The 20,858-nt window shown below is 37.0% G+C and overlaps 2 protein-coding genes across 2 annotated transcripts; both read left to right on the top strand.

Moving 5' to 3' along the window:
* Nucleotides 1-6,547: 6,547 nt before the first annotated feature.
* fmoda (fibromodulin a) lies at nt 6,548-9,473 on the top strand. The gene is made up of 2 exons (XM_027144337.2): nt 6,548-8,673; nt 8,894-9,473. The coding sequence occupies exons 1-2, from the start codon at nt 7,749-7,751 to the stop codon at nt 9,043-9,045; spliced, it is 1,077 nt and encodes a 358-aa protein (XP_027000138.2). The 5' UTR covers nt 6,548-7,748; the 3' UTR covers nt 9,046-9,473.
* A 3,625-nt stretch (nt 9,474-13,098) lies between these two features.
* On the top strand, nt 13,099-20,520 carry slc6a14 (solute carrier family 6 member 14). The gene is made up of 14 exons (XM_027144236.2): nt 13,099-13,225; nt 13,354-13,516; nt 14,717-14,848; nt 15,968-16,129; nt 16,478-16,589; nt 16,962-17,094; nt 17,242-17,382; nt 17,509-17,737; nt 18,221-18,346; nt 18,557-18,675; nt 18,768-18,867; nt 18,961-19,070; nt 19,160-19,327; nt 19,549-20,520. Exons 1-14 carry the CDS (start codon nt 13,172-13,174, stop codon nt 19,684-19,686), a joined length of 1,887 nt encoding a protein of 628 aa, XP_027000037.2. The 5' UTR covers nt 13,099-13,171; the 3' UTR covers nt 19,687-20,520.
* Nucleotides 20,521-20,858: the final 338 nt, after the last annotated feature.

The following is a 20,858-nucleotide window of genomic DNA, read 5'->3' on the forward strand; positions in this document are numbered from 1 at the left end:
CTGTCTGATCAGTATACCATGTCATTTAAGGTGCACCGTTAACAGTAATTTATTTCTTTTTTGTAGTTGTGGGAGGGATATTTTGCTCTCCTAGCTATTAGCCACGAATGGTATAGTATTTAGGGATATAATAGTATTCGGTGATATACCAGTTTGGGATGTACCCCATTTCTTTAAAATTAATTGCTGAAACCAGATTAGAAGAAAGTTTTTAGTATTCTTTGTAATTAGACAACTAGTAGCATGCAACTGATTATCTAAACTTAATCAAATGTGCAGAAAGGACTTTTGTCTAGTATGAAATCTGTGCAGAATTATATTCATTTTGTTTACTGTTGTTGTATTCTGCCACTACGAGTCCCCAAAAGGCAGGAGAATTGACATACAAACACAATCTTTAAGGGGTTTCTGTATCAGAGTACAATTTCAATTATCAAGCTTCTACACGTGCATATGAAATGCACACAGAAACACTTCTTTCTCAGTAAAACTCTAATTTTACACCAGCCCTGGGAGGAATATAATGCAAGGACTGGGACTCTGCAAATTCTGGCATTGGCTAAAACCATGACTGGAGCAGAATGGAATGGTGAGTGAAAGTCTGTGTGTACTGCTTTCCCTCACACACCCATGCACAGTAGTTTTATTCAGGACTACAACTGGAGTGGACCTGGGGAGCCAAACAGACCCTTTATGTGTATGTGTGCATGTGTGTATGGTTTAACTGTAAAATCATCCTCAGAAAGAGGACAAAATAGAGCTTTTGGGCATAAAAATCCAAAGTGGTAACAATGCACCCTACGTAGTAATCAACAATAATAAGTACAATATGGCTTTGTTTTTGACCTTATGGGTCACTGCAAACATGTTTTTAAGGAGGATGCCATGCATCTGTTGGTTTCATGTTGCACACCATTGCCATTCAAGGTTCATTTTTTTTATTTATTTATTTATTTATTTATTTATTTTTGTTTATTTATGTGTCTGTCTGTTTGTTTGTTTTATATAGTTTAACTTAATTTCTCCTGGTTTTACCACAGAAATCCAATATGTAAAAAAGCCTTGTGTTAGGTCATCATCAAGAAGACTTCAGCTGAAAAAATCTCTTATGTTAAGTGTGAAAAATATACCAAAATTATTTTATTTTTAAGTATTGAGTTGTTGGGTTCCCAAGCAACTTACAATTGAGGCAGGATACAATTAAAGAGATGGCGTCTTACTCAGGGACATTAGCAGCACGGATTGAAAATCACGGTATCCCAAACCTTAACCTCTGTTTTGTGTGCATACAGTATGTATGCTCAGGCTGAAAAGTCTTATTATGTTTAATTAATTATGTCTTAATGCTTATTATATTACATTATGATGTGACAAAGTATTTGTAGTAAATACTACTGTCATACACCACCAGTCCCTGGAACCTTCAAACTATAGAGTTCCATGGTGAAAAGTAACAGTAGCACAGAATTTCTGGAGTGACTCGAGGAGTAGATGCATTTCTTCTCATGGAATGGCATGCTACAGTAGGTGTCCATCTTTTGGCCATGGTGATGTCTACCTACTGGTGATACAGCCTGTATAGACAAGGTAGCTTCTTCTGCCGTTACTCTATTGCAGATAAACAGTTGATCTAAGAATCGGTCATAATCTGGTCCAATTAATTCCATAGTGAACCACATGCAGCAATGGATACTTTGCAGGCTCACTTTCAGTCTGCAGTGTCAGATGACTGATTAATAAAATTGGATGATATGATCTTGGGCAGAAATGATACATTTTACAACAAGATCACTTGAGGGCTGTGTGGCTAAAAATGCTTGCTAGACAAGCTTGTCACCAGAGCGTTTAAACCCCCCACCCCCCATCTCTTCAGAGAGAAACCCCACAGTGAGCTCCATTCCATTCTGAGATTGTTAGGCTGATGTCAAAACCTGGGAGCTGCTTTTAGAACAATGTAACGGGAAACAAGTGATTTCCCTGCTCAGGTGGTCTTATCCTTGCAAGAATGATAGTACCCATAGTCTGGCACTCAAGGGCCAGTTAGAGTACCCATTGAAAATGATGGTCTGGTCAAAGTGGGTGGACCCTAAACAACTGTTCCGTTTTGGCCTTACTTTGCTGTCATGGCTCTATTAAATGACTGATGCCACCATGCAGATTCTTGGTATTTGACATCACAGTGGAACACAGGCCGCTCTGGAATAGATGGTAGGGGGAGATATTTCTCTTGTCATTTGGACAGTTGATAAGAAGTGGGGGCATGATTTAACATGGGTCTGCACTGGTGGGGCATGCTAGTGTCCAACAAAGGAGACAAGCCATTTTGTAAAAAATTCCACAAGAATCCTGATGCTATGGAAAGTCTATGGAAACTTTAATAGCATCTGTTGTCTGAAGTACTGGGAACATGGAAACGATCCACTGATGATCCACTGATGTAGTGCATTGTTGGCAGAAGACACACTCTAGAGCTACCCCATGGGGTGGATGGAGGAACTCAGACAATTTACCAGGGAATGACTCTCCCTGCCAATGTGAAACAAAGAGCGCCCTTGTGTTTGGTGGGACATTGGGGCACTGGATTGTACTCACAAAAATTTACCATGGGAATCTTTAGATTAGCTGTGCTGACTTGCAGGTCTTGCAAACCTGCAGACCCCTAACCAGGGCCTCTTTGGGTCAGGTCCATTACTCAAGACACATTTTAGTTGAGTTTGCTAAAAAGTTTGGAAGAAATGGAGATATGAAGATGTGGAGAAAATGTGATTTGTCTTATAAAATTGGTCTTTTGTTCTTTTGGTCTGGAAACATGATTTTTAGAAAATATCATCTAAGTTCTGAAACTATTATGTTTTGTCTGAGACAAAGTGGTTGTGAAAAAGGTAGCACATGCCATTCCTCCCAGAGTACAGCAGTCTGGCAGTCTAATTTCTTTTCCATGAAAACAGGAGGAAATTAACCATGCAGTGTTTTTGGAGGCTTTTTCTCCATGAACATAGACCGGGAACTAATGTGGTTTGGAATTAATAAAATGTTGTATGTCTAATTACTTAAATGAAATGTATTTATTTGTCAAATACAGGTACATTTAAACTTTATTAAGTTAAGCTGTATTCTGTGTGGGTTTGTGTTTTTATAACATGATCCTTGACTAGAATTTGTGAAAAAAAATATTTTTTGTGCATACAGTCTCATGGTGCAATTAAAATTTCAGATCAGCAGCATAAACAACAGTTCTTGGAATAAAATCGTCACAGAATGTGTCTTGCTGATGAACAACATGTGGAAGATCAAACCACTGCTGATTAAGCTTTCAATAATGAAACCCAGGGTCCTGCAGCACCCCTCTGTATCCATGTGCTCCTAATTTAACTCTTTATCACACTTCCCAAAAACAGAATAAAAAGAATAAAACAGAGTGGCAAAAGCTCCTTAATTCTGTATGCACGTTGCAGTATGCATATGCACCAAACAGCAGAGCTTCCTGTTCGTTGGATACATGCAGTTTTAGTTGAATGTTTCGTTTTCCTCTGGCTGTCTGCGATGAAGCATTGAGTGGAAGGTAGCGGTTGGCCCTGTGTGTAAAACCAAGCCACACACAGGCTGGTTGAAAGTGGTAGGTGTTACACTGTGCTCAGCAGACATGGGATTTGACTCATTTTGCTCTCGTCTGCTCTTCCAATACGTGAACATAAGAGCATTTAGTCATATAACGAAACATGTGGTAGCAGAAACCAGAGGACTATGAATCTGTTGGAGGAGGTTTGAAAGAAAATGCACTCATTCAGATTTCTTTTTCGCTCTCCTCAATATGTGTCAGTCTGAAATACAGTTTAACTCATTAATCGACAAATCAGCAAATCGACAGATTACGTTCCTGTTAGTTTCTTGTACAGTACCGTGGATAATTAATTGTAGTTAATGAATAATACTTTTTATATAGAAACATTCAAAAGAATAGAGCCTCTGCAGGAATATTTTCAGTTAGATCATTTTAACCTTGTGCTCCGCATGAGAGCGAAGTACTTAAATCTGCTCATGTTCTCATGACTCAAAAATGCCTAATTTTCTTGATTCTACAATGTGTGAGAACCAGAGGGCGCCCTATACCCCATACCACAAGCTCCAGGCTTTAAGGCTTATTAAATGCAATTTCACTGTATACTGAATGTGTTTGATTATCAACTATCTTACAGCGGATTTTCCACCCTTTTGTTGCTCACATGTTTCTGGTCTATTGTTTGGTTTTTTATGTTTTGGGAAAAGAATGAAGTGATTATGAAGGGATCGTAATGATTACCATATGGGCAGGGAGGAAGTGTATTCCCATTTCAGGAAAGAATGTATATGCTTGATTGAGAAGCACTGGGAAACTCGGCTTTGGTTAAATACAGCTGTAAGAGAGTTAAGGAAATATTTGAAGACCTTCTTTTATCTCATCTGTATAAATCTATTGCTGCTTAGATGACCCTCTAACTGCTGTATATACTGTTTGGCAGATTATGACTATAAATAAAAGATTACATAAATGATATAGGGTGATGTGTACAGCGTTTTAAGTTGCTTACAAGTCAAGCTCAATGTGAAATGATTTTGGTAATTAAACTGAACTGACATAGGCTTTTTGGTCTTAACATGTATAATAGCTGTGTGTTTGTATGTGCTTTTTTGCTGTATGTGCATGGCATGTGAATGTTATGGACATATGTTTTGCGTTGAGACTCCTATGGTGCTCTTTTAGGGGTCAAAGGTATACATTGCAGCTATGCAGTCAGCTTCTGAGCAGCGCTTACTAGCCCCTAGAGATAAACCTGAGTTATGAAGTGCTTAACTGTATATAATGAGCATGATGTTAAACATCCTTAACTTAGCTGGTTTAAGACTTGGTTCAAGAAGAAGAAGGAAACGAAGGTTTGTAGTATAAAACTCAAAGGAAATAGAAATAAATCAATGTCATGTTGAAATGCATTGAGGGCACCTGGTGCATATTATAACTTCCTTTTGTTATTTTTTCACACTTTATAACATTCATTATTTTCTTTTCATAAGAAAGTTGTATAAATGTTTTGCCTGGCCAACGGTTTTTCAGTGTTCTTGTGAATGTAAAATTGTTCCAGGTAATTGCTATAATTTATTCTTCAGTTAATTGCATCCTGCTTTTATGATATAACAAATGGTGCACCAGCCCATGACTTGTCCTGATTATTTGCTTCAAATATGTAAACACCAGTCGAATATGTGGGACAGTGTGTTTCAAATAACTATCATGCCTATCTGGTAGGGCCACATGCCAATGTAATAATTTGCTAGAAACACATGCCAATGACACAATAGCCGCAGGTTCTGAAAGTCCTCTGACGTTGTTTGCTTTCCAGTAGATGACATCAGTACAGAGCAGTTGTACGCTTTTCCCCAAGTTTTTCCACTACAGTGCTGTTACAGTATGTAGTTTCTTTTATGAGGGCTAATTTTATATATTCATTCGCTTCCTTTAGTAATTGCTTTTACACTGTTATTGTGGATCTGACGCCTATACCAGGAACACTAACGCATGAGGTGGGAATCCACCTCAATACCAATTTAGATTAACCAATTTAGATTACTAGCATTTATTTTTCAGAAATGGTATGAAGCGCAATAACCCAGAAGAAATCCATACAGATGCAGCTGAACACAATACCCTGCACAGATTGTAACACAGGATCAAACAAGAGACCCTGGAGCTGTGAGGCAAACATACTTCACCACCTCACTGCCACCTAGATAAATTCTCCTTAATATTTTTTTAATTAATGTCACCAAAGAAGAACAAAATCTTTTCGAATTATGAAATAATTAAAATGTTAACGTTAAATTGGGAAAATCCCCATTTAAACATCAGTAACATGGACAGTTGTAGCTGACACTTAAACAAGGCCACAAATACTCAGTCGAGTTGAAAAATGTAAGTCAGTTTGGATAAGGAAATTTACCAAATGCTGCCAATGACAATAACTGCTTTTGGTAATCTTAGGAAAATAGGTTAAGACACAAAATAAACTAATATATCAATGGCTAAAAAAAACACTTTGGAACAGTTTGGGAATTGTAAATATTTCTTTAATTAGTCGTGAAATCTTACATGCTTCTTGCCTGCTGATTGTTTGTCCCATTGATGCTGGACCCCTGTGATTCATGTACTACTGCCACACATGGCAAAGCCACACATCATTCACAAAGCTTGCACCTGGAGAGAGTTTATGGTCCAGAGGCACAGAGCAGAAGGAATATTAAGCCTTTCCTGATGTTGGATTAACTCCATATGGGAATGGGGCATCAGTGTCTGCATGATGGGGCCAGTAAAATGGGGAAGCTTGAGAATGAATTTTGCCACTGTTCTGTAATCATGTTTTGTTGTTGTTTTATGTATAAATTAAGTGACTTCGACTTTTAAATTAAAAAATCTGAATACTTCTGTTGTTGGCCCTTATATGTTTATATGTATGTGTGAATTCCTGTAGTATGCATGCAAAATGTGCTTTGATTTGACTTTACAGTAAAAGCTGTTTTAGAAATGTGGATTCAAGCCGTGAAGAAACTGCAGGATATTTCTCCAATATAAGCCTGCTGCTGTCAAAATTTATTAGTGCACAGTTTCTCTGTCTCTGTGGTTTTGCTTATCTGCTCCAATCATGCATTAAAGAGGGCAGGTATGAGGCATTCCCCAGCAGGATAGGCAAGACAAAGCAGATAAATGGCAAAGCAGATGCAGACCCCAAGTGTGAATTTGGTTGGCCTATAGCCAGTGTCTCACTAAGGTCTCAAAATATTTGTATTTGTTCTTTAACACTCTAGATAGTACACAAATCAACACTTTATTTCTTGATGCATTCAGTTATTAGCTCCTGAGTTCTGTTTTTTGAGTCCAGCCAATGTTGTCTCCACCTTTGTCAATTTGGTTATCAACTTGAATGGTCCCAAACTTAGGAAATTATCCTCTGAGAACACTGTTAATGGGGCCATTCTATCCAAGGTCTACTCATAATGAAAAAAAATCTGCCATGTGGAAGAGAAGCTGTCCCTATTTCACAAAGATGTTCAGCAGTTAGTCCAGCTACCCCACTGAGTGGGCTAAGGATGAAGACAGAAGAGCGCAGTTATTGGTCAGGGCTTGACAAGGGGGCTTCAGGAATTTTAGGGGGGTGGTGGAGCAAACCTTGAAAGGGAGAGGGTGTATTTACAATGTTTTTGGCACAGTGTTAGAGTGGTTCGCTAACAGAGTGGGCTAGGAGGGAGTGCCATTTAAATAATCAGGTAGGTGTGTTCTTATATGGTCTGTAATATGTTAGAGGAAATTGTAAAGTTACAGTGTTTTATGTTTTTGTACTCATCTGCATTAAGGCTCCTTTGTTTAACATTTCCATCCCTCTTTTGTGGATTTTATTCCAAGAGGACTTTATACTCAATGACTGGATTTATTTGCATGTAGATTTTTTTTACATACATTTTACTTGAATTCAGTGGGTTATCCTTAATCAAAATAGTGTATTCTGTATTTTTTTTATTCAGTGCACAATTGATGTATGAAGAAACATAGTAGGGAGGTATATGATGTTTCTTTGTTCTTAGCTTGATTCCACACATTCATACTGTATCTGTGTTGTCCACTTTGCAGTCTATATTCATTTTTATATCTTGTAGTCTTTTACTTTATTTTTTAACCCAATTAATAGATTTTCTTGTTTTTTTATTGTTATGAAGATGAACATATGCTTTCTTCTCCAGTTCCTGGTCAACTTACTATTTTCAAGATAATGCACCAAGCTTCTGTCCTGCTGATGGCAGGATTCCTGCATCTTGTTCTGGCCAATGGGGTTGACCAACTGTCCTGGTTCTACCGCATGCAACCCTTGGCTATCATGGATCCTGATAGCACTGGCGGAGACTGTCCATCTGAGTGCGACTGCCCTCCAACCTTCCCCATTGCCATGTACTGCAATAACCGTGGCATGAAACAGATGCCATACATCCCCTCTCGCATGAAATACATCTACCTTCAGCACAACCAGATAACTACAATCTCAGATGAGGCCTTTAAAAATGGCTCCAGCCTAGTATGGGTCATGCTGCATGAGAACCAGATTGTGGAGATAGGAAAAGGGGCCTTTGCCAGTCTGGTGAACCTGGACCGTCTGTACTTGAACGGCAACAACCTTACTGAGGTGCCATCTAAACTTCCACACTCTTTACGTGACTTGCGCCTCAACCACAACAAAATTGACAAGGTGTCGCCTAACGCGTTTGAAGGCATGGAGAATCTGACCACCTTGCTACTCAACCACAATGTCATCCAGGACCTGGGTAGCACTCTGAAGGGCCTGAAGTCCCTCACCTTGCTTGATGTGAGCAGAAACCTTTTGAAGAAAGTTCCAGATGGTCTCCCTGCCATGTTGCACCAGCTCTATTTGGGCTCCAACTCCATTGAAGCCATTCCAGATAATTTCTTTAACCAGTTCACCAACCTGCAGTATGTGCGCTTATCCCACAATGCCCTCACAGATAAGGGTATTCCACCAAACACTTTCAATGTAACTGGTCTGGTAGAGCTAGACCTCTCCTTTAACAAACTGGAAAGGATCCCAACAGTTAGCACCAGCCTTGAGCACCTCTATCTACAAGCCAACCAAATTAAAGGTATGTTTGTTTTGGCTTTATTTAATAAACCCTTTGTTTTTTTGTTTTTTTCTTCTCAGTTATTTGATCAGTGAACTTGGTAAATGTTTATACTTGATGTAATGTTATTGTTTGCCTTTGTATTACTATCACTATCTCATATGCAAAGTTCTAGACTTCATCGATTCTGGACTTCTTTAAACATAAATAATCGGTTTCTGATTTCTATGCTTGATCCCAGAGTTTTCCATGGGCAGTTTCTGCAGTGTGGTGGATGTAATGAACTTCTCCAAGATAAAGGTTCTGCGTCTGGAAGGTAATGAGATCATGCGTAGGGATGTCCCATCTGACTTAGCTTTGTGCCTCCGCTTTGCCACAGACATCGCCCTATAACTCCACCAACAAGGCAAGAGCAGTCCCCTCTGTAACCTTTCCACCAAATATTCAAGCATTTCTCACTGTTTTGATTGTGTACCCTATGTTTATTGTGAATACTGTTTATGTTGATCTTTCTGCTGTAACAAATGTGTTTGTGGAGATACATGTGTATGGTCGGTGCATGTGTTTTGACCTGATTTGTGAGTATTTGCTTTAGTGAGTTTATGTTATAGCTAAGAATTCTATGTGATGTTGGTTTAGTCTGCATGATTTGAAGTCTCAGCAAAAGAAAAGACATGATGAATTAATTTGCTTTTACAGTATTTACAGAATTATCTGTTTACCACCAGAACATGTTGTTCTTAAGAATTTAAAGATTTTAGCATTTTTTTTAAATAATGTATTGTAGGTAGCATGGTAAAAGACTACAATCTGGACATGTTTAGCCTGAGCAAAAAAAAAAAAAGTAATAAATATTTTTATTAAGAAAAATGTCACAAAAATCTTTGTATTGATTTTTCATTACTAACCTCCCTTCCTCAAAGACAACAAAAATGAGAAGATAAAGGAAGTAGGCAAACATCAAGTGAAAACAAATCTGTAGGCAAAAATAAAAGTTCCTAAGCATCTGCAGAGAAATTTGGCACCACCATCTGGTCACTGGGTAACTAAATCCAAGCAGTGAGCTTTTAAATTAAATACTGAATAAAATGCAGTTTTTTTATCAGTTGACCAGAAAAAATAAATAAATAAAGGGGTTGGACAATGAAACTGAAATTTGCCCTGTATTGTTTTGGAGAAGCATCTCAGTGGTGCATCTTTGACCAGGACAACAAGACTTATTCTGTGGTGTATCGAGAGCCATGGTATCTAGTGTAATGTCGGTACACCACCTTAAAGGGTGAAACACATCGAACTGGAGTAACTGTTGATGCAAGAAGATGCTGTCCAGGGATGTCCATACCATGGGTGTTCAAACAAAGGACCATGTGTGGGTACAGGTTTTCATGCCAACCAAGAAGAAGCCATGTCTGAGTTTACTGAAAGCCAAGATCAATTGATTAAACTGGTGGGATTGGGTGTAGCTCCTGCTACTTAATATATACTGTACCTATAACACTGGTTAAAAGTGGAGAAAATCTCACTCACGCCTTGCTTTCTGAGATCTGACTTTTCTGAAAGAGCTGAAAGGTTTTTTTTCTTAAGACAATTAAGAAGTGAGAGTCCCAACTTTTGTTATGCTGACATTTTCGGGACAGGCTTTCCCATACTGGTCTTCTCGTGCGTTCCTCCTCATAAAGTGTAGCTCTCTGATAAGGTCTGATTCTATAGACAGTAGTGATCTTTAACCATGACATTTTTGGCACATAGTACTCTGCAGTTTATTTTTTATTCTGCCTAATAGTGAAAATGTCTGCTCACTCTGGCAACTTAGCAACTTAATTGGGCATTTGTCACACTCAGAGCCAGCCACGAATGACTGAGGTATAGACAAATCCCATTAGGCACTTTATGTGACATAAAAAGCACTCCTTTTTTTTTTTTTTTTTTTTTTTTTAGGGAAAATTCTCCCTTCCATCAACTGGCACCTGGGACTCAGAGCTTGACGATGATCGTGCTGTTAAGGATTCTCCCTCAAATTATGCCCCTTGGGTAGTTGTATGCATTATTTGGTGTAAAATTGGCGTTCCAATTCATCACAGGTATTCAGTGGTGTTGAGGCAGAAGCTTTGTGCAGGCCATTCAAGTTCTTCCATGCACCCTTGGCAAACCATGTGCTTATGGACTTCACTCATATCTGGGGCTCTTAGTCCTAATGAAGGGAAATGTCAGTGCTGCTGCATACAAAAACATTCTAGACAAACTGTGTTTCCAACTCTGTGGTAAATGTTAAGGGAAAGACCATCATATGGGTGTTGTGGTCAGGTGTCCAGGAACATTTGGCCAAATAGTGTATATAGGACTATGGGGCCTTACTGGTAAGATCATGCTAGTGGTCATTTCAAGGAATATTAACCCAGTCCATAATCCAGCCTTATTAAAATGACATAACAGCAATAAAACAACAGGAGGTGTTGGATATAGTACTATATTGTATATAGTATACATTTACATAGTGCCTGCTTTGGGCTGTGATCCTTTAAATTAGGCTAGTTTGTGAGTTACAATCGAAATATCATAGGATGGTACAAACTAGACTAACTGTTTGTATGGAATTACAAAAAAACAATCCCACACACATCTATAGATGAAACAGTTATGAGTAACGAGAAATCTGTCAGAACCAAAACGCAGGCAGTGCTGTCATTTCCGGGTTCCTGTTCTAGTCTTTTCCAGTAAAAAGAGAATGCAAAAGCGGCAGCAGTCTTGAAGAATCTGAAATTACACAGTTGATACTTATCAGTGTTGCTTATGTCTGGAAGAGGAATATACTATACTCTGTGCTGAGGGTTAAACAATTGTGTTAGTCAAACATTTCAGAAAAATTTGTCATGTAGCGGTCAGTCAGCATTTTGGACTCAATGTTGACAGGGTTTCAGGTCATTTGTCAATAGTAAATTCCTTAATAACACATTGTCATGAGCAATAATAAGGGACCAACCCACAAAGGATTAGAGCCACAAGGGCCATAAAATGAACTTGGTACCTCACACATAAATATCTATTGAAGTGAGCTGGACACTGCCTACTTTTTATGTTTTTCTTACATATAAACATATAACAACCTATAAACAAGCAGTGTTTTTATATGATCCTGGAGTAAGAGTCATTCTATATTAAAACTGAGATTTTCTATAGTGCAGTTTAGGATGAGGCAAGGCAGAAAACAGAGATTACTGACTGATGTCATATTACTGTCTAACCTACTGTAACTGGGGTAAAAGTTAGTTAGGTGAATTCCGTGATCTATTTAACATTGACAGTTCTCTAAACAAGAATTCTTATTGCTACCCCAGTTTTCTGGTGTCACCGAAGGTTAATCATATTTTTCTAAAGCTGCAAATTACTATAATAACAGCTTTACTAACCCACCATTATACCACATTTGACTCATGTCAAACTCAGATCTCAGATAACACTGTCAACAGGTTTGTGTGTGTGTGTGTGTGTGTGTGTGTGTATGAGCACTATAATTATCTGCAGAAAACACTGCAATTGATTAGTCATCTCCATAGTTAATTGATTTGGTTTTTAGAATATAACTATTTCTAAAATTTTAATAATTATTAAATGTACATGGTACAATGAATGAATCTGCTTCTCAAGTGCACAGACACAATTCAAAGAGCCTGAAAAAAAGACCAGAGAGAAGCCTAGTTCAGTATTTGAAATGTATGCCTCAATATTTCAGCATTATCTTTTAATAAGGAAAGAGATTAATTTAACCCTTTAAAATGATATAATAAAACCAAGTGCTAAAATGTAATCAAAAAGGTAAAATAAAATTGTTAGATTAATTGTAATCACTTTTAATCAATATGGCCATTTACTTGCTACTACATAAAAATATATTGGCCCAAGTCAACATAAAATAGTTTTTTCAATCTAACTATAAACTATTTGACTATATATGACACTATATTTGTACTGCAAGGTAAAATAACTCCTTTTTATTAATAATAAAAAGGTATGTACGCTACCTTTTGACTTTAACCTTAAATCAGTTTCGGGTGTTTAAGTTGATTTATAAACGAAATATTGTTTGAACATTCAGTATTCACATACACTGGTCGGTCGGCGCTGTTTCTGTTACTGTTTATTGTTTTTTGTGGACTTTTTGTATTGTCTTGTTGTAACTTTGTGTCTGCACTGTCTTTTGTCCTGCATTGTCTTGTCTGTCTTGTTTGTCTTGTCCTGCACTGTTTGCACCAGGTTGCACACAGCCATTGCCAGCCTCTTATCCCCTCACACACATTCTAATAAAGTACTATAAAAAGGCAAAAAAAAAAAATTTGGTTTAGTAATTGCTAAACAATGCCTGCTTTTTCTGTGAAATATGTTAATATTTTGCTTTGCATTGCCAAGCTTAGCATATGATGCCTTCAGAGGGAGGAGACTTGTGGTTATAAAAGTGCCATGGCTTTAGCATACTGATTACACTTCCATTCATCTTCATCGTTACTTTGTGCCACATTTAAGTATGAGGGAACACATCACACATTTAGTGCTTACAAACCGTGTTGCAGAAGATAAGGTAAAAGCTACACATTGTATATTATTAGTTGAGTTTCTTTACATTAAATGATATTGTATTATTTTGTTTGTTAATCCATTATAATATGTCTGTAGTTTATATTAATATGTGCACTTTGCTTGGTATAGCAAAACAGTGCAGGTAAGAACCCTCATGTTGGAAGCAAGGATGAAAATGCAGACAGGGGGAACTGGAGCAATAAGAGAGAATATCTGTTGTCTATGATTGGATATGCAGTCGGACTTGGAAACGTGTGGAGATTTCCGTACCTGGCGTACAAACATGGAGGGGGTAAGTGAGTGCACTACGAACACTTTACTACACTTCACAGATCTATATATTACTATTTAACTAATGCATTTATAATGACTAATTATAATAGCCACTACTCTTTGGCACAGAGTGTATACATTAACAGCCTTTGAGTCATGCATGTGTAGCCATGCATGACAGTAATTGTTAAATATTAACATTGTTCTTACATTTTAGAAACTTTCTGACAGTTTGGGCAGTTTGTAGACAAACGTCATCAGTTTGTCATGACTTGTTTCTACTGTAAACAGACATAATGTATGCCATTAAATGCAGTAAATGATTAAAAGATATTTAGAGAAAATGTTAACACTTAAATATTAGCTTTAGAAATAGTTATTCACATTTGAGGCTATTCGGAAGATCTTAATAGAAAAGATTTATTATTCCATGTTGTGCTATGGATTAGTGAATGTACTTAATTCATCATTATTAGTTTAGGTATTGATACAGTATATATTGCTTATTTGTGGACCTTATATTCACTTGTACTTTATGATGATTGGTAAGGATTTACTTTACAATAAATTGTGTCATGATATAGATGAAACCGTGTGTTACATGATTGTTGATGTCATAAGCTGATGTACAGCACAGTTTCCATGAACAGTAATAGTTACTCATATAAATGTGTCAAGAGCAGACCTGACCTAAGCTGTCAAGTCATCAAATATTGTTTGACCTCTCATTATAATTACAGGTTATAGTAAATTGGCACTCATATCACTTGACCTCAGCTGCTTAAGACAGCATGTGACATCAGACATGACGAGCAGTACCACGTAATGTTGGTGTTAATGAAATTTTTAGACACCTAGATATTCAGGTACTGTATGTCATGTCAACTGTTAAAAACCTGCATAATCTTTTCAATTATTCATAGTGGTTTATTTCAACAGGCATAACTTACCATAAAGACTTTTTTAAACTTGATTCATCTTCATTAACTGCTTTATCCTGGTAAGGATAGCGCTGGAAACTAGCAGGTGCAAGATGAATGAATTGTAGAGCACTTTACACATAGTCACGCTGTGAAGCTGTAATGCTACCAAACAAGTTGTCAGGAAGGGCTTATGTAGGGATATGTATCCATTTGTACAGCACATTTTTAGTCCAGTGTTAACCAAAAGTGTGAACCACATTTTCCCTTCATTGTCTTTCCTAATTCACTGTGTTTAGGAGCCTTCCTCATTCCCTACATAATCATGCTGTCAGTCGCAGGGCTGCCACTCTTTTTAATGGAGAGCTCTATTGGACAGTTCTGTAGCCAGGGACCCATTAATATGTGGAAAGCTGTGCCAATATTGCAAGGTGAGCAAGAAATTGTTGCTTCCTTATCAATTGATCGATTAGTATATACTTATACTGTGTAATATATTTACAAAGCGATTGATATTTCTACCGACTGTTTTTTTCCCCTTTATAAATCAATATACATTCACTGACAAAATTATTCAAAAGAAAAAGTAGGTCAATTATGCTGTGAGGGAAATTCTGCTTGCATGGTTTGGATCCACTTTATGCAAAGGAAATCAATGCAAGGTTTTATTGATCTTCTACTATGAAATATCCTATCCTGATGGGAGTAGTGATGTCGAGGATCACCTCACACCGCACGAGTGTTCACTGAACTAAACAGGACTCAACACCTCCTTCATCAAAACACCAAGTAGTCAGACTTTGACAACTGCAGGTTAAAAATCATCATCTCAGGTTTAACAAACAAAGCTAAGCGTTCTCAAAACCAATAAAGGAAGAGTAATTAGGGTATCTTTTAAAATGAAATGTAAAATAAACGAATAGAGAAGAAGTAAAAGAGTAAAGAGAGTTGGCATAAATGAAGGAAATTAGAAAGCAGGTGAATTTGAACAAGGGTGCCTACAAGGTCTCGACATTGAAGAGACTCCGAGTTGGAACTCGTTGTAAATAAAATAGCTGTAACACATTTGATGGAATATCTTTAGGAAGAATGGTGTTCACCCCAGACTGACTTCATGCGAAAACACATTGAAGTTGTTCTGGTGGCTTAATTTTGTCACCTGTTGGGTTTTACAGAAGTCACTGATTGATTTGAAAAATGTAGATCTTTAACATACTTAACCATTACAAGAGAGCTTTCTTGTTCATTTTATTTTTGAAAGACATTTAATGGTTAGAGAATGAGAATGTTTTACATTTGACGTTTCAAAGTGCATTATACTATACTCGTGCTGCTATTTATACCAAATATGCCTTCTGGGGAAATGTTGTGTTTATCAATTTTAACAGAATGATAAATAATGGAACACAAAATTTTATGCATATTCTCCTCTTAATCACATCAGTAATGTGTTTATTTGCTTTAAATATAAAAATAATCCTCCAGAGAGGATTATGAAAGTAACACTAGATATATCGTATTTTCATTTTCTAACGCCATTTCTTTTTCAGGTGTTGGAATTGCCATGATGCTGCTTAGCACTTTAGTGGGCATCTACTACAACGTCATCATCGCATACAGCATATACTACCTGTTTGCATCATTTCAGTTCCCATTGCCTTGGAGCGATTGCTCAAGCTGGTCAGAGAAAGACTGCAATAAAACCGTTAGAGGTATGCCAAGCACTGCATGAATAATGGATCTCACTGTATTCAATAAAATGCTGTTGTATAGGTTTTCTTTCTTTGTGTCACTTCTAATTTAATATGAGTAAACAGCCTTGGAAAGAATTGTACTCTTCTTATTGAGCCCATTGAAGCTAAAAAAAAAAAATGAGATTAATGGAAACTTCCTTGTAAACAAAATGTTTCTGGAAAACATGTGACCATCTGCTGGTTATTGAAATTCCCACAGGCAACTGCAGCACCTGCACACGATTTTTAACTATAGCCAGAAGCTACCAGGATCTGCTGTTGTTTAAAAAATACTGATAAATTCTGACTTTTGCATTCTACCTGCAGATTATTGCAAAATTACTGCCTACAACCTGAGTCTTGTGGCCAGGAATCAAAATCGTACAGATGTGTTCTTGATTAATGAACCATTGAAGAGCTCCAGTGAGCAGTACTGGGAGTGAGTTCCTCTCTCTCTCTCTCTCTCTCTCTCTCTCTCTCTCTCTCTCTCTCTCTCTCTCTCTCTCTCTCTCTCTCTCTTCATTATACCTCATATAATTTAAAGAAATGTATAGGAGTAAATGCATTGAAAAGAAGATTGTATGGCTATGAACTAAAACAACTCAACAACTCAAGTGTATTATTTTGGTTACTTAAGTTAAGCACTGAATCTAGATAAATCAAATATTTAAAATTATCATACTTTTTTGTTTTGTTTGTTTCTTCATTTTCAAGATCTGATCAAGATCTGATTGAATAAAATCAGTTCTAGAGTATTTGTTAGCTCTTTTTATTGTGAGAAGGAGTTTACTATAAATAATCTGTTATTTAGCTGCGTGGCCCTCCAGCGCACTAGCAGTATGGATGAGACAGGGCCGGTGGTCTGGCACTTGGCACTCTGCCTGCTATTGGGCTGGATCATAATCGCTGCTGCCCTTTACAAAGGCATTAAATCTTCTGGGAAAGTAAGTACTGAATATTAAGAAAAATAGATTTTGAAGAGTTAATATACTGGGTTGAGATTTGTATTCAGTGGAGACTGAAACAGCCTGGAAACTGGCTGGTTGATGTCAAGTGTGATTCGTCCCAATCTAACACTTGTATACCTTCAGGTTGTGTATTTCATGGCAACATTTCCGTATGCTGTACTTCTCATCCTGCTAATACGTGGCGTTACTCTGGATGGGTCAAGAGATGGAATCGAATATTACATTGGCTCCCAGTCTAATCTTACAAAACTGGCTGAGGCTGAGGCAAGATTCAACATTCAAAACTCTCTTAAAAAGTTTCTAACACTAATTTTTCGTTCCAACCTGTAAAGACTATCAATCCTTACAGTATCTCTGCAGTATAACAGTCTACTTTCTTTATTAATGCAGGTTTGGAAGGATGCAGCCACTCAAATATTTTTCTCACTGTCTATTGCATGGGGTGGTCTAACAGCACTGTCTTCCTACAACAAATTTTATAACAACTCCTACAAAGACTCCATGATAGTATGCATCACAAACTGTAGTACTAGCATCTTTGCTGGCTTTGCCATATTTTCCATCCTTGGACACATGGCACATGTCTATGGGAAACCAGTTTCAGAGGTTGCACAGGCTGGTAAGCTTTATTTCTCTCAATCTTTCGCTTTCTCTCTCTTTATTTTTTACCCATTATAAGTAAACAAGTGTATTTACTGTACTTTCTGTTGTATTCAATTCAAATCAGTTTTTTTGTATTAAACTTTGAACAGCAGACACAGTCACATAAAAGATTGACAGAATTCTGGATTCAGATCAATCTGGATTCTGTCTGGCTGGGATATTTGCATGATGTTAGCATGTTAAGCATATTCTATGTAGAAAAGAATCTGAAATAATTTGTGAATAAAAGAACAGGTGCTTTTATTCATTCTGTTATTTATTAAGTATTAATGGATTCCAATGTGAACACCTAGATTGGGTGAATGCCAATAACTTTAAAACATAGTACTTTAAAGTATATTGTATGTTTTCTGAAAACAGGTCATATTTCTTGATCACTGGCTGATTAATGAGCATCACCACAAAGTAAGACTATGTTTGTTCTGCTGCTCAATTGCAGGGTTTGCGCTGGCTTTCATTGTTTACCCTGATGCCCTTTCCAAACTTCCTGTATCTCCGCTGTGGTCCATCCTGTTCTTCTTCATGCTAATAACACTTGGCCTGGACTCTCAATTTGCTGGAATAGGTAGGCATTTTACTTACTTTCGGATAATTAAAATATAGACTAGATGCATTTACTGGATGGCAGAAAATATAAATAGAGTATGTAAGTTTTTGTGTATTATTAAAGCCACAAATTGCAGAAAGGAATTGGTGTCCTCTGTAGGTGTTGTTATTGTTAAAAGAAAAATATTTATGTTTCAAATCTCTGATTTAAACTTAACCTATCTGGTAGAGGTGATCACAACATGTCTCCAGGATGCCTACCCCAGAATCTTAAGACATAGACGGGGCCCTATTACCGTAATCATCTGTATCATACTCTTCCTTTTTGGTCTGCCGTGTGTCACCGGAGTAAGTACATTTTTCAGATACCTCTCTAAATACTCAGAGAAAAATATGAAAAATAAAATGGAAACCATTTCATCTATCTCTTGTCTTTAAAGGCAGGTATATACTGGGTGAATCTGATAGATTCCTTCTGTTCTGGATGGATTCTTCTGATCACTGGATTGTTGGAGGTCGTCGGTCTCACCTGGTTATATGGTCAATATAACAATTTAAAAATGTTTTGTTATTGAACTTTTCTTATAATTTCATACTGGTCAGTTTAATTCAGAACAGAAATACTGCTTTCAGGTGGAAATCGGTTTATCCAAGACATTGAAATGATGATTGGGACAAAGACCAACCTTTTCTGGATGTGGTGGAGGGCTTGCTGGTTTTTCATCACTCCCGCTGTTCTTCTTGTGAGTATAATATGGATAGTATTTATTGAATATTTTAGAGGGATTGCCAAGATTGCCTTGAGACAAAATTGCTGCTTCATATCTTGCAGGTCATACTTGTCTGGTCATTGTACACGTTCACTGCTCCCATGTACGGCTCAGTGGAATATCCGCAGTGGGGCATTGCTCTGGGTTGGTGTATGACTGCCTTCTGCCTCATGTGGATCCCAATTGTGGCTCTCTGGAGGATAACAAAAGCCAGCGGAAGCTTGTGGCAGGTAGGACAGGAACTTCTAATGGAACAGTACTCTAATAATAATACATACTGTAGTAGTATTGCTCACATTAAAAGCTATAAAAGTAACTATTGTGGTTGCTCTAGAACTGAAATATATCAGATGTGTTTAATAAGCTAGCATACTATTTCTGACCTCTGTATTTGGTGCCACAAAGACATTTATTGAATATGACGTTTTTTTGTCATCTATTTCCCCTATAGCGGATCAAATTAGCGTCTTTTCCCACTGAAGACTGGGGTCCCTACCTGGAACACCACAGGACTGATCGCTATGTCCGCAGAGAGACAAAAGACACAAATCTCTTTGTAATTACAAACCAAAACACTACCAGATTATAAGGTACTTTATTATCGTATTTTGTTTATTTTAGTTACATCCATTTTTTTTGTGAGTTAAGTTGTTACTGCTTTGTGGAGGGTATAGTATCGGAAGCCACAGTAGTGCTCAGGGAGAATGTATCTATGTGGCGTGTGGCCACCATGGACAATTCCTCTACAGCCACCAGAAGACATCGAACCAGATCTGTCTCCAAACTTACCTCATAAAATACACCTTCTCAGCCATCATCGCCACATGATAGAATTAAAATATCATTAGCGCTTCGTCAATGTTCAGTTCAGATATTTTTACTTGACAGGTTATGCTTCTTATACAGTAACACCGACTAACATTTCACTACTATTTTAGTGTCTTTAAGATTCTCCACCACACACATATTATCTAGCATTAAATAACATTCATTAAATAACAACACATGTTCAATACAGAAAATTTTAGAAAGTTGAAAGTAGAATTAGTCATACATCTGTGAGTTGCCTTTCAGATAGAAATACTTACTGTCAGAGTTAACCAACGTCTTCTCACTAATCTGATCTAATTCAAAAATTAAGTTTTATAAAGTTTAAAGTAGAATTAGTCATAAAGTCATCTTATATTATTTAATGAGTTTTCAATCAAAAGCACTTTAATATTACTTATCATAGTTTAGTGCTTATGGCAGCAAGTATTTGCCATAAGCTTGATAATTGATACCTTAACACTCAAGTCTTTGTTTTTCTTTCTACACTGTATACATTCTATGTCAAACCTTTATTCAACATCCTTGTTATGGTCATTATTTTTCAATTTTTAATTGATGGTATTAAAACTTACAGTGTTTTGCCGTTTCATGATTTAGTGTTTCATGTAGTGTCATTTTTTGTTTGAAATCATAAGCATACACTATTATTTGGCATTCGTAATACATGTAAAAAATGTATGAATGTTTATTCATTTGCACTGTATAGGACTTATAAGACATTAAGTCTTATGGTCTTCTTCAGAATCTGAACTCTAGACTAAAATAATGTATGCATACAAGCATTGATCATCTTAACCAGTACATTTGATCAAATTAAAAGATTTAAGCTCTTGTATATAAATGTATAAAGTGGTTTGTGATGCAGACTTGCATAGCCAGCGTACAATAATATGATGGCTGTTAAATGCAAGCAATACACATTCAATTACT

This window comes from Tachysurus fulvidraco, chromosome 2, assembly GCF_022655615.1.
Source record: "Tachysurus fulvidraco isolate hzauxx_2018 chromosome 2, HZAU_PFXX_2.0, whole genome shotgun sequence".
In the NCBI taxonomy this organism is placed as follows: Eukaryota; Metazoa; Chordata; class Actinopteri; order Siluriformes; family Bagridae; genus Tachysurus; species Tachysurus fulvidraco.